A 13,676-nucleotide genomic window follows, 5' to 3' on the forward strand; every position below is an offset into this window, starting at 1 on the left:
GCACCACAGGGCACACCTACACTCACTCATACCGGGACCATCTAGACACATGCACACCTTATACAAAACCTAACGTACACAGCTTTGGGATGTGGGAGGAAACCAGAGTACCCAGAGAAAATATGTGCAGGCATGGGGAGAACATGCAAACTCTACACAGACACTGGGCCCAGCTAGGAATTGTTTTGTTTTGTTTTGTTTCTCATTAACATTATAACAAAATGATGTTGAACTAAAGGCTATTAGTCAAGGATTTGTTGTAATACATGATTTCAATTATAATTATGACCTAAAATGACTTACCTCTATATGGACAAAAGTTGTAAACACATAAGCTAGAATCTCTATTATGTTTAAATCTTGGGCCTTGGGAAAACAACTGCCTGTTATCTTCACAACCAGGTTTCCTCCAACAAGTCTAGTGAGAAGTATAGAATATCATAAAAGTGGCAGGGCATGGTGGCTCAGGCCTGTAATCCCAACACTTTGGGAGGCCGAGGCAGGTGGATCACGAGGTCACGAGTACAAGACCAGCCCGGCCAATGTGGTGAAATCCCATCTCTACTAAAAATACAAAAATTAGACAGACATGGTGACGCATGCCCGTAGTCCCAGCTACTCAGGAGGCTGAGGCATGAGAATCATTTGAACCTGGAAGGCGGAGGTTGCAGTGAGCCAAGATTGCACCACTGCACTCCAGCCCATGCAACAGAGCAAGACTCCTTCTCGAAAAAAAAAAAAAAAAAAAAATCACGAAAGTCACTAGTGAATTTGTCTCCCATGCCAGCAAACATGTATTAAGACCACTACAGCCTTTTACTTGCAGGCATTACAACTAAAATATCTGGACAATATACTAAAAGCAATTACCTCAAAACTCTAAAAAGTTAGTAAGAAATGAATTGTGGAAGGGTGCCAAAATTTGAAGAATGGCCAATAACAAAAATGAGTTTCCTGGGTTTTTTTTTTTTCTTTAATCCCCTAGTATGGAATTCAGGGTGGCCCCTGTAGAGAAATGCACAGGAGGTAAAAATCAACAAAAATTCAGAGAAAAAGCTATCTTTCTGTACAAAAGACCAGGAAAATGGGCTTCTGCAAGACAGAGAATGTGAGAAGAATCTTCATTTTTGGTTTTCCTTTCTTCCCCTCTTCTCTTTTCTCCCTACTGGCTATGTCCCAAATGCTATGTCAGTAGCAGAGCTGCAATATAGACACCAAAAGTAAACCCACCATTCTGGCCAAAAGAATTGGGGAAGAGAACTCTGTGGTCCAACAAGTAAACAAAGAATCCCCACTACTGTTTCTTAATTTTATCATAAAAGCAGCCCCAGTCAGGTAAAACTACACAGCAGCATAGGTGGCTGTATCTCTGAGAGAAACTCCATCTTTCTAGCCAGATAACCAAATAAAGTTTCATTGGCACACAAAACATAAAGGAATGTGTACAACTATGTGCCTATAAAACACAATTTACAAAAACTGGCAGTGGATTTGGCCTGTAAAGGGCTACAGTTTGCTGGCCCATTCACAAGAAAAAAGGAAATGAAAAGAAACCGCCCATGAGGAAACCCAGACATTGGACTTACTAGACAAAGACAATAAATCAACAATTTAAGACATGCTCACAGAGCTAAAGAAAACCATGGACAAAGAACTAAAGGAAATTATGAGAACCAAATAGAAATGTCTCACCAAATAGAGAATATTAATAAAAAGTAGAAATTATGAAAATAAATAAGAATTATAGAACTAAATTATACAATAGTGACATTTTAAAATTCACTACAGAGATTCAACAGATTAGAGCAAGCAGAAATGTTATATAAATGAGCCAAAGATGACCTCTGGGTATTGGTTCCTAGGTTATTTCTTCACTGCAGGATGAGACTCATTAGCTCAAGAGCCCACTAGTACCAAACTCAAATTTTTACACATCCCATCATGCTGCTGAGTGACATTACCTAGACAGGTAAGCCTGATCTCCAATTCTCCTGTCCCCCAGGGGTTGCCTTGCCCTCGTCCCCTTCTGTATGGCGGTCTACCTCGCTGTAAGCCTCTGCACAGCTTCGTGCTGTAAAAGAGGTTTCCTCTCATATAATCCTGTCCAACTGCCACCAAATGAAGCTTGTTGTGTGTTACCACCTCTTATAATCATCTCTTTCTTGAGAAGCATCAAAATCCCTTGAACCTCTACAAGAAGAAAGAATCAGCAAACCTAAAGATAGGTGAATTAAAATTACTGACTCTGTGGACTGAAGGAAAATGAACATACCTGTGGAACCCCACCAAACATACAAATATACATATAATTGGAGTCACAGAAGGAAGAGAGAGTGAAAGAGGCCTAAATATTTGAAGAAATAATGGCTAAAACTTTCCAAATCTGATGAAAGGCATGAATCTAGCTCATGAACTCAATGAATTCCAAGCAAGATAAATGCAAAAGGATTCACATCAAGATGCATCATAATCAAATTGTTGAAAGGCAAAAACCAAGAGAACCCTGAAAGCAGCAAGAAAAATGCAACTCATGAAAAGGACACTCAATACAATCAACAACTGATTTTTCACTGGAAACCATGGACACCAGAAGGCAGTGGGATAACATATTCAAAATGCTGAAAGGAAACTGTCAACCAAGAATCCTCTATCTGGTAAAACAACCCTTTAAAAATAAAGGCAAAATTAAGATATTTCCAGATAAACAAAAACTGAGGAAGTTTGTCACTGGTAGACTTCCCCTAAAAGAAATACTATAAAGAACATTAGGCTGAAATGTAAGGGGATCAGACAGTGGCTTAAAATCACATAAGAAATAAAGGATACCAGTAACTGTTGGTATTCACATAGGTAAATATAAAAGTGCATATTACTGTGTCTTTGGTTTGCAATGCCTCCTCTTTGCTATATAATTTGAATGTCTACATAAAACAGTAATTATGAATCTATATTGATTGGCACAAAATACATAAAGCTGTAACTTGTGACAATAACAACAAATATAAGAGCAAAGTTTTTATATACCACTGAAACTAAACTGGTATTAATTCAAACTAAATTGTTATAATATATAGTGTTAATTATAACCCCTAGGGCAAATACTAAGAAATACACACATAATTATTTACTATATTTTATTTATATATAATTCTCATATATACATATAATTCTCACATTATATAAATATAACATATCTAAATATATTATGTTAATATAAATATAACATATCTTAATATATTAATATATTAATATTAATTATTATAAATATTAACAATTAATATTAATATATTAATATATCAACATATGTTATATTTATATAATGTGAGAATTATATGTATATATGAGAAGGGGATCAAAATGGTACACTAGAAAATATCTGACACAAAGAACAGCATCAGAGGAATTGACAAAAAATATATAAGACATAGAGAAAACAAATAATAAAATAGTAAATGTATTTCCTTATCACTAATTACACTAAATGTAAACGGGCTAAACTTTCCAGTTAAGACACATAAGGCCAGGGCCAGGCACAGTGGCTCACACCTGCAATCCTAGCACTTTTGGGAGGCTGTGTTGACTGGATCACTTGAGCCCAGGAGTTCAAGACCAGCCTGGGCAACATGGCAAGACCCTGTCTCCACAAAAAAATGACAAAATTAGCCACGCATAGTGGTATGCACCTATGGTCTCAGCTACATGGGAGGCTGAGGTTGGAGAATAGCTTGAGCCCAGGAGGTCGAGGCTGCAGTGAGTTGTGATCATGCCACTACATTCCAGCCTGGACAACAGACTGAGACCCTGTCTCAACAAGAAAGACACAATGAATGACAGGATGAAACTTAAAAACACAATCCAATTATATACTGTTTACAAGAGACTAAATTTAGATCCAAAAATATACACAGATTGAGAGTAAAAGCACGGAACAATACATATAGCAAAAACTGACAGAATTGAAAGGAAAAAAATAAAAAGAGTTCTGCATTAATGCTTGGAGACTACAACACACAACTTTCAATAATGGATAGAACAACCAGACAAGAGATGAACAAGTAAACTGAACACTTGAACAAAATTTCAATTTGGCCTATCAAATATCTCTAGAACACTACACAAAATAGAATACACATTCTTCTGAAGTGCATAAAAACATTCTCAAAGACCAAAGTCTAAAACACTACACTACAACTCAAGTCTCAACAAATTTTAAAATATTGAGCTCATACAAAGTATCTTTTCCAATGACAATGAAAGGAAATTAGACATCAGTAACAGAGGCCAGGAACGGCAGCTCAGGCCTATAATTCCAGCATTTTGGTAAGCCGAGGGAGGCAGATCACTTGAGCCCGGGAGTTTAAGACCAGCCTGGGCAACATGGCAAAACTCCCATCTCTACCAAAAAATACAAAAATTAGCCAGGCGTGGTGGCATGTGCACCTGTAATCCAAGGTACTAGAGAGGCTGAGGTGGAAGGATTGCTTGAGCCCAGAAGGCAGAGGTTGCAGTGAGCCATGATCACACCACTGCACTCCAGCCTGGGTGATACAGTGAGACTCTGTTTCAAAAAATGAAAGAAAAGAGAAGAGGAGAAGGGAGGTGAGGAAAGAGGAGCGGAAATCACTAACAGGAGGAAATCTGGAAATTTCACAAATACATGAACATTTAACAATCAACAAGTAAGAAGAACTCATAAAGAAAATCAGAAAATAATTTGAAATTAATGAAAACAAAAACATATAGCAAAATCTATGGGATATAGACACAAGTAACTACATTTAAAAAGAAGAAAGATCTTGAATTGGCAACCTAAACTTCTACCTCAAGAAACTATAAAAAGAAAACTCAATACAAACTAAGCAGAAACAAGGGGAAAAAAATACAGCTAATACAAATGAAATATAGACTAGAAAAATAATAGATGATCAACAAAACCAAAAGTTTATTCTTTAAAATGATCAGGCCGAGCACAATGGTTGACACCTATAATCCCAGCACTTTGGGAAGCCAAAGTGGGAGGACTGCTTGAAGCCAGGAGTTTGAGATCAGCCTGGAAAACATAGCAACACCCTGTCTCTACAAAAATTATTTAAGAAATTAACCAGGCATGCGCCAGCATGCCTGTGGACCCAGCTACTCAGGAGGCTGACAAGAGGGAAAGTCACTTGAGCCCAGGAGTTTAAGGGTGCACTTCCATTTACATAGCTATAAGCTATGATCACACCGCTGCACTCAAGCCTGGGTGACAGAGACCCTGTACACACACACACACACACACAAATTGGCTAGACTAAGAACAAAGAGAGAAGACTCAAATTTTAAAATCATGTATAAAAATGGGAACATTAATATCAACCTTACAAAAAGTACACAATTATAAGAGAATACTATAATTGTATGCCACCAAATTGATGAAATAGGTGACAAATTCCTAGAATATAAACTATAAAAACTGACTCAAAGGAAATAGAAAATCTGAATAGATGTACAGCATGTAAAAAGATGGAATATGTAATAAAAAACAAAAAACTTACAACAAAGAAAAGACAAGGACCAGATGGCCTCACCAGTAATATGTTTAAATAAGAATGAACACTAAACTATCTTAAATTCTTCCAAAAATGAGAGGATGGGATAATACTTCCTAACTCATGCTATAAGGCTAGCATATCCTGATACCAAAGCCAGGCAAAGAAATCTCAAAAAACTATAGACCAATGTCCCTTATAATTACCGATGTGAAAATCTTCAATAAAATATAAGGAAACTAAATCCACAGTATAGTAAAAGGGTTATACACCATGACCAAGCAGGATTTATCCCAGGAATGCAAGGACGGTTCAACATATGAAAAAAACCCATGTAACACACCATATTAATAGAATAAAGGTAAAAAGCAAAAACAAAACACATGATCATCTCAACTGATTCAGGAAAAAGCACTGGACAAAATCTAATACTCTTTCTTGATTAAAACATTCAGAAATATAGGAATAAAAGAACACTTCCTCAATCTGAGAAAGAGCATCTACCAAAAACCCCTAGTTATCATTATATTTAATGGTAAAAGACTAAAAGTTTTTCCCCAAAATCAGAAACAAAACAAGGATTTCTGCATCATGACTTCTATGCAACATCGTACTGGAGATTCTGGTCAGGGCAATTAGACATGGAATATAAACAAAAGGCATCCAGATTGGGGAGCTGGAATTAAAACATCCTCTATTCACAGATGTCATGATCTTATATAGAGAAAATCCCAGAGAATAAACACAAAAATTAATTTTAGAGCTAATAAGCAAATATTTTTATATACTAGCAATGAATCATCTGAAGATGAAATCAAGAAAGCACTTCCATTTATAATAGCATCAAAAAGAATAAAACTTTTTTTACAGCTCTTATTTCTTTATTGAGATTTCCAATTTTTTGGGTCAATGTCATCATATTCTCCTGTAATTATTTAAATAATGTTTCCTTTCTTTTACCATGTTTATAATAGCAGTTTGAAGTCTTTGCTAAGTCTAATATCTAGGCTCACTCACAGTCAGTTTCTATTAACTGCTTTCTTTTTCCCTCAGTATGGGTCACATTTTTCTGTCTCTTTACGTGTCTTAAAATTTGTTGTTAAAAACTGGACATTTTGGATAACACAGGCAATGTATATTCTTCTTTTTTTTTTTGAGACGGAGTCTCACTCTCTTGCCAGGCTGGAGTGCAGCAGCGTGATCTCGGCTCACTGCAACCTCCACCCACGGGTTCAAGCTGGGATTACAGGCGTGAGCCACCACACCTGGCCACGAGTGTAGAATTTTATATTTCTGAGCCTTTTAACATGTCTGGCCCTAAACTGTGGAACCTGTGTCCTGGGCAGTGTGACTACATCTGTTCAGATTTTAATTCACATATATATGTTTTAGCCTGGCTTTCTAAAGAAGTCATTCTGTGTCTGAATAGCTTAGTTTTCAGCTATGTATATGCCAAAGATATGCTCAAACAGCTTGAGCCTGCTCTTTAATCTGTATGTGAGTTAAGAAGAGCACATTCAAAGCTTAGAGAATTCTCACCTGCCTTGGCCCTTGCTCTCAGACAACCTCAGGTCTCCCCTCCCCATGTGCATTGTTTCACGATATGCCAGGATATGTGGAGAGGTTATCCCTTTACGGTTCTCATTTCCAGGGTCTGCCTTTTAATTTATAGCTACTCTTCCACTCACCCCAACTGGCACTACAACCTTAAACTAGCAAATACATGGTTTTTCCTTGTTTTCCCCTACCAAGTTCAGTACATTTTATCGACAAAGGTTTTTACTCATTGCCGCAAATTGAATCAGCTCTCTGACAGCAAAGCTGCTGGTTTTCCAAACTACAGTTCTTGCCAAAAGTGCTGGGACAGGAGGCCACAGTAGAAGCCCATGCAAGAATGCTGTAGACTTGCACTATTCTTACCTGAAGCTCTAACAGTTTTCCTAAGAATAAATGTTTCTCAATGTTTTTCTTTTGGTTGATTTCCAGAGTTCAAATAGTTTTGGGCAATTCTGCCAGTTTTATACTTTTTTGTGTGTGGAAAGGATTCACCAAACTCTTCATGCAGCCACAGGTGAAAGTACATTTCTTGTGGATATTTTTATGCTTGTCCTCCTCATTTTATTAATGAGAAAATAAAAACTTAGGAGGCCTAGATCATTTTTTTAAGGTTAAAGGACTATGTGGTCTTAAAGGGCTAATCTGTCAGTTAACAATCAACATGTAGGGCGTGGTCACTGCAACCAAGTAGCATCTTGTTTAAAACAGACCTGACTTTAGCTATTATCTTTTTTGTAAAAGTGATTTTTTGTAAAAGTGATATGGCTGGTATAAACCACAGGTCATTGACTAAATCCAGATTTGGTTTATCCAAGTGAAGAAATTTAAGATGTGGGTAGTAAGCATAAAATAGGATATTTTGCCAAAGCTAAACAACTTTTTAAAGAAACTATTATATTAAAATGCATTTTTGACTGCTTTAAAGCAGGTAATATTAACCTATATAAAAGAGAAACATGCTTGTTGATATTAAGCCAAAAATCAGCCTATGATGCAACATATAGTTTAGTTTCTCTCCTCTGCCATAAAAAAAAAAAAAAAAAAGGGCAAGTATGGTAACTTTCCCAAAAAACATCCTTTAAATTCTTAAACATCCTCACGTTTCTCTCCCAAATTCTACCTGCCTCGTTTTTTTGTTTGTTTTTTGTTTTTTACAGCTATAGTAACTTCCTAGCATAAAAGATGAAGCAAAAGCAATACAATTATAATAGCTATTGACTCCCTACCAGGAGAACAGGGCATAATTTCTAAGAATGTTTTCCAATAGTGATGATAGACTTGTGCCTCTCTATGCAACAACCCTTCTAATATTAGAAAAGAAAAATTGTCATAGCTCCTTAAGTCTTCCCTTCTCCAAGTCAAATAACTCCAGTCCTTACCAGCAGAGCCAGAACCCTTTCACCACCACATGGCTCTACCGTGGCTCCAACAGTAACTCCAGTCAGAATATGGACATTCCCTAGAAATATCTCTTCGTGGTGTGGCATATTCACCCTGAGTCTCAGCCCAGACTCTAAACACCTGATCATACATTCGTTCGTAAGTATTTACTGAGTGCTACTACATGCCAGGCACTGCACTTAGAGGAGACACAGCAATGAACAAGATTATGAATCCAGAGTTGCTGCACCCAAAAACTGGGGTTGGCAGACACTGAACAATCGCTAATTCAATTCATCCCAGACAGTACAACTCACTTGGTGCTGAATACCACTAGGACCATGAGACTCAGACAGAGAATCTTTATTAGAGTTTTCTAATACAAGGAATGGAAATCCACACAACATGTCCAAATACACACAATAGGGCAAGCCCATGGTAATTCCCATATGTCCTTTAGACAAAGTTTTCAACAATCCTCAGGAAAAAAATATGCAAAAGAACAATGCGGTATTAATAGGATAAGTTTATTTTATTCTATTAGAGTTTCTCTTTATTATGAGATCATGTCCCTTTTTTTTTCTTGGCATTAAAATGTTTTTTACCTCATGAAATAATTTGTAAGTAGAAGGTACCTGGCTTTGTTTTGGTTCATTTTGAAACAGTCTTATTTGCCAAATAAGAAGACAGCAATCAAGTTTCTATACCAAATATTTGTTGATATTTTATTTATCCATATCATCCAGTGATTTAAAGGACTCAAGAAAGTTCCCTTTGTCCTAAAATGCACCTCTGCACACAAAGAGTAAGCAATTACTCTTCCAACAAGTAGACCTCCATAAGAATTAGATCATTACATTTTGACACAAGGAAATGTAAGTTTTCCCACCCTCTTGCTGTATCATTCACAAGAACAATACTATCACAGTAAAACAGACCCAAACACACAGTACTGTAAATATGCAAAAAGTCTAGTCCAAGAAACTGTATTGGTGACATTAACAATTGTAATTAATGACAGTTACTTCAGTAACGGTAAAAGTAGCCAAATCTTATCAAGGTTATTTATGGCTAGTCTCTAGTATCATCCACAATGAAAACAGTTTATATTTATTAAGCTCCAGATAGGGTAGGATGGGAGAAGAGAGAAAAAGAGGAAAAAAGTTAATAATAACTTAATAACTCTATTATGTAACTAAAGTTTGTCACTAGCATTGACAAAACTGCAAAATATCCTTGGTAGTTGAAAATGACATAAACTTCATGCAGGACACCCATCTCCCAACAAAAAATACATCTGTGCTTACCTCTGGTAATCTGTATGCTTTTATGCAAGGGTTAAAATGTAGAAGGGCATTACAACGTAGCATAAACAAAGGGGTTTTTAAGTCAGGTGGTATTAAATTCCCTCATTCAAGACCTAGATCTGCCCTTTCTGTATGTGACCTTGCACAAGTCATTCAACCACTTCAAGCCCCACTAGACTGTCAGCTCCACAGGAGCAAAGACCACTTCTGCCTGACTCACTACTATAAACCGTGGCCCACAGCACGGAGAAATCAGTTTCTTCTCGTATAAAATAAAGATATTAACAGTATTTATCTCGCAGCGTTAACTAGATAAATGGGATATTATATATATAAAGCTCTGGCGCAGTGCCTGATTATGGTAAATGCTCAGTAAGTTAACTGTTTGACATTAACTACCAGCCATCAAACATGAAAGTAATGTTTAAAGACTTTCAAACACTAACATGCAAAGCCTTTACCCACTAAGTATAAATTCCTCGATTAAAAAAAAATTTTTTTCCACAGAATACCTGCGAAGTTTCTAAACCACTGGGTTGGGATTCTAATAATAGCTGAATCCTGAATGGTGGGTTACAGAGTCAAGCTATTAAAAGGCATTCAGTAGACTCCAAGTGCTCCTACTTCAAAAAATAGGCCATACGCAAAGGCCCCACTGGCTTCCCAGTCTCCCCTTCGGACGTCCCTAGGCTGTCAGGGAACCCCCCTCCTCCGCGCTTAGGGGGAGGAGAGAGAAAGCCTCGGAGGCGGGGGCCGGGGGTGGGGGAAAGCGAGCATCCCTGCTCCTCTCGCTCAGACCCACCTTGAGCAGGATGGACGGCGGCAGCTGGTTGATGTCTGGGGTTTCGGGGGGCGGCTCCCTGTGACAGTCGCAGGGGTTTTCGGGGGGCTCCCGACAGTCCGCGTCGCCACATTCATGCTGCTGCTGCTGCTGGGTGGACGAGGGGGCGGTGCCCCCGGTTCGGACAGCGTCCCCGCCAGCTTCGGTGGGGGCACCTTCGGAGGTGGGAGAAGAGGGCGGGGGGCAGAGCGGCTGCGGGGGCTGCTCCGGGGCCTGGCAGCAGCCGGCGTCGGGGGGCCGGGGCGGCGAAGCGCCTCCCCCCGCAGGCCCTCCCCCACCACCGCCGCCGCCGCCGCCGCCACAGCCCCCGCCGCCGCAGCGGGGCTGCTTGCAGGGGGTGCAGGCGGGGACCCCGGCCCCCTTCCGTTTGCACACCATTTCGGGGGGCGTAGGGGGCTCGGCCGGTGACGGTGTCGGTCCCCGGAAGAGGTGCACGGCGGCGGGAGGCCCCAGGAAGCGCACCGGACCCAAGCTTGCCAGGAAGAGACTTCGGCCCTGCTGCTCCCAGGCGGCGGCCGCAGCCAGCCCCAACTCTTTGCAGCAGGAGGCGGGCGACGAAGCCGAGGCGGCAGCGGCGGCGGCGGCGGCGGCCGAGGATAGCAGGAAGCGGCGGGCGGCAGCGGCGCAGTCCTCGGCGGCCAGGGCCGCGTAGCGCCGCGCCAGGTGCTGAGAGGAGGAGGCGGCAGCGTAGGCCCCGTCCCGCGGCGGCGGCGGCGGCGGCGGCGAGAGCGGCGGCTCCTCCTCTGGGCCGGCGGGGGCGGGCGCGCCGGGACTGTGCACGATGAAGCAGAGCATGCAGGGCCCGCGGAAGAAGCAGTCCCGGCTCCGGGGCGCCGCCGGCTGAGGGGGCACCTTGGCTGGGGTCCGGCGGGGCAGCCTGAGGAGAGGGCGCCGGCGGCGGCACCAACTGCAACAGCGAGGCCTCTTCTGGCTCGGGCGGTTACGCGGCTCCTTCGAGAGAAGGTGGCCCATATAGAAGGCCCCGAGGAGGGGGACCGGGACGGGAGGGAGGGAGACCCAGAGAGGCGGGCTCCCGGCAGCGGGGCAGGCCGCTCGCTGGCTCGGCCCCCGGCCCGCGGGTCGCCCTCCCTGCGCACACACACGCACACAACGGGCACACACGCGACGGTGAGGGGGTGGGCGTCAGCTGCGGGCTGCCGGAGTGCCCGACGGGGGCTACATGCTTTGCCCAGGGAAGCCGGGAGAACGATGGGCGCGAGCTTTGGGGACGCGAGGGGGGGAGCGAGCGAGCCTGCTGGCTAGGCGACCAGTCCGGGCCCGGCCAGCCGGCTCAGTCAGTCAGTGCGGCAGCGGGGGCAAGGCCGGGTCCCGCTCGGACCATTTTAACTGCAGATCTGCCGCCGGCGCGCGCACCCGCGACTCTGCGCGGAGCCGCAGGAGCGCGCGGCCCGTTCCGACAGGGGGCGGAGCCAGTTGCGGTGGCGCGCTCGTGGCAGGGACGCCGGCGTACAGCTGCTCACCCGGGACGACCGGCACTACGGGAAGAAGCCGGCCGGCTAGGGCACGGAGCTCTGGGCTTTTGGGGTGCGGCGCACGCCCCTCCCTCCCGCCGCCTAAGGTTTTTCCGAAGCTGCTGGGCGTGCGCCGCGTTTCTGAGGCGGGAGGAGACACTTCCGAGCCAGCTGTGTGACATCCGTTTACACAGCCGCGCTGACGTCTCGAGGTGTAAGTTCAAGAGCTGCCATTGGCCGGAAGCCGCTGGGCTCTTCCCCTCACCTTCCACCCGTATCACCACCCCTGACTCGGAAACGGAGGCCACTTCGAAACCGCGAGTCGGGTTCCGCCGGAAGGGCCAGTGTGGGCGCTGACCGCGCTTCGGGCGGAGTGGCAGATGCGGGCCCCTGGGTGATGCGCACGAAAGTCATGTGAGGGGTTGATTGGTTGTGCGGCACTACTGTTTACCTAAACACTTGTGTTTTCTTAATTGTTGCGTACTATTGCCTTTCCACAACTTTATTTCAGAATGAAGGCATATATCAAATTACCTGTGCACAGCAGAAAGATAGCTTCCCCACCCAGTGAGCCATTCAACACCCAGGCTACAAACTGTAGATCACTTTATTGTCTACATCCTCAGAATCCTGTCTAGCTGTCTGTTATATATTTTAAACATGACGGTGCAGTGCCTGCTATATGACAAACCTTGGTGATCCAGATAAGAAAGAGGAAATAGCTATGCAGGCAGTCCTTTAGAAGGTTTGACTATATCGCGGCTAGAGAGCTAGGGCAGCTGCTAGAGCGGTACCTGGTGCGGAGAGGTTAGCTTTCACAAGCGAAAAATTAGAGGAGGCAAATACCATGGGAATGAGCCACTCTAATGAGAGAAATAAGAGGAGAAGGTGGAATGGAGAGTGCTTTAGGAAGGATACTTTCTTCATTGTGATTACAGAGAATGAGGAAAGGTAGATAAAGGATGGGTACAGATAGGTGGATGTTTCTAGCAGGAAGGTGAAAGAGTTCCTTTTGGTTTCTGTTTTCCTTCAGATAGAGCTTGGTTACCTGCTGAAGAGTGGAAGAGAAGTGGCAGGTGTTTAAAAAAAAAATCTGCTAAGGATAACTTGAGAGAGCTGCTTGAGGAAGAAGTATTGCAATATTCAAGGCCAAGTGGCTTGGAGAAGACCACTGTTGGAACCTACATTGCTATTTCCACTATAGTGGCCAGCCCCACCCAGCCTGCTCTCAAACATGCTGTCAAACAATTGTTAATTCTGGCCTCTTTGTCAGAAATGACCAATCTTAAGTCTGTCACATTCAGGGATCCTTTCAGAGCCTAATGACAGTGATGTGGAATTCTAGAAGCAAATATTTGTCAAAAGATTTCACAGACATACACGCTATTCACTATCAAATGCATTGCCTGAACTACATTTACGTACACATATAATCCACATAACTTTCATACATTTGCCTGTAGGGGAATCTTCCAGGGCCCCAGAGCAGTGCTTGAGGACTTATTACAGATCCTTTGACATCTCTACTAGGCTGCACTTTCACAAAAGGCAAGAGTATTATAAAGTGTTTTGTAACTTTATGTCAAAAATA

General features: G+C 42.6%; 1 protein-coding gene across 11 annotated transcripts in view; it reads right to left on the reverse strand.

Moving 5' to 3' along the window:
* The window catches only part of FBXL17 (F-box and leucine rich repeat protein 17), a 526,088-nt gene extending 513,791 nt beyond the window's left edge, over positions 1–12,297 (reverse strand). For 10 of the 11 annotated variants that reach the window (XR_008525731.2, XM_054556479.2, XM_054556483.2 and 7 more), the window contains exon 1: positions 10,575–11,726. Coding sequence is in view for 10 of the 11 variants with exons in the window: in XM_054556479.2 (XP_054412454.2) it covers positions 10,575–11,585 (1,011 nt within the window). In the remaining variant the exon portion in view is untranslated. Of the gene's footprint in view, positions 1–10,574 lie in introns of all 11 variants that reach the window. The other variant, XM_024247520.3, reaches the window with a different exon arrangement.
* Between the last annotated feature and the right edge of the window lie 1,379 nt (positions 12,298–13,676).

The sequence above is a fragment of the Pongo abelii genome, chromosome 4 (assembly GCF_028885655.2).
Source record: "Pongo abelii isolate AG06213 chromosome 4, NHGRI_mPonAbe1-v2.0_pri, whole genome shotgun sequence".
Classification (NCBI taxonomy): domain Eukaryota; kingdom Metazoa; phylum Chordata; class Mammalia; order Primates; family Hominidae; genus Pongo; species Pongo abelii.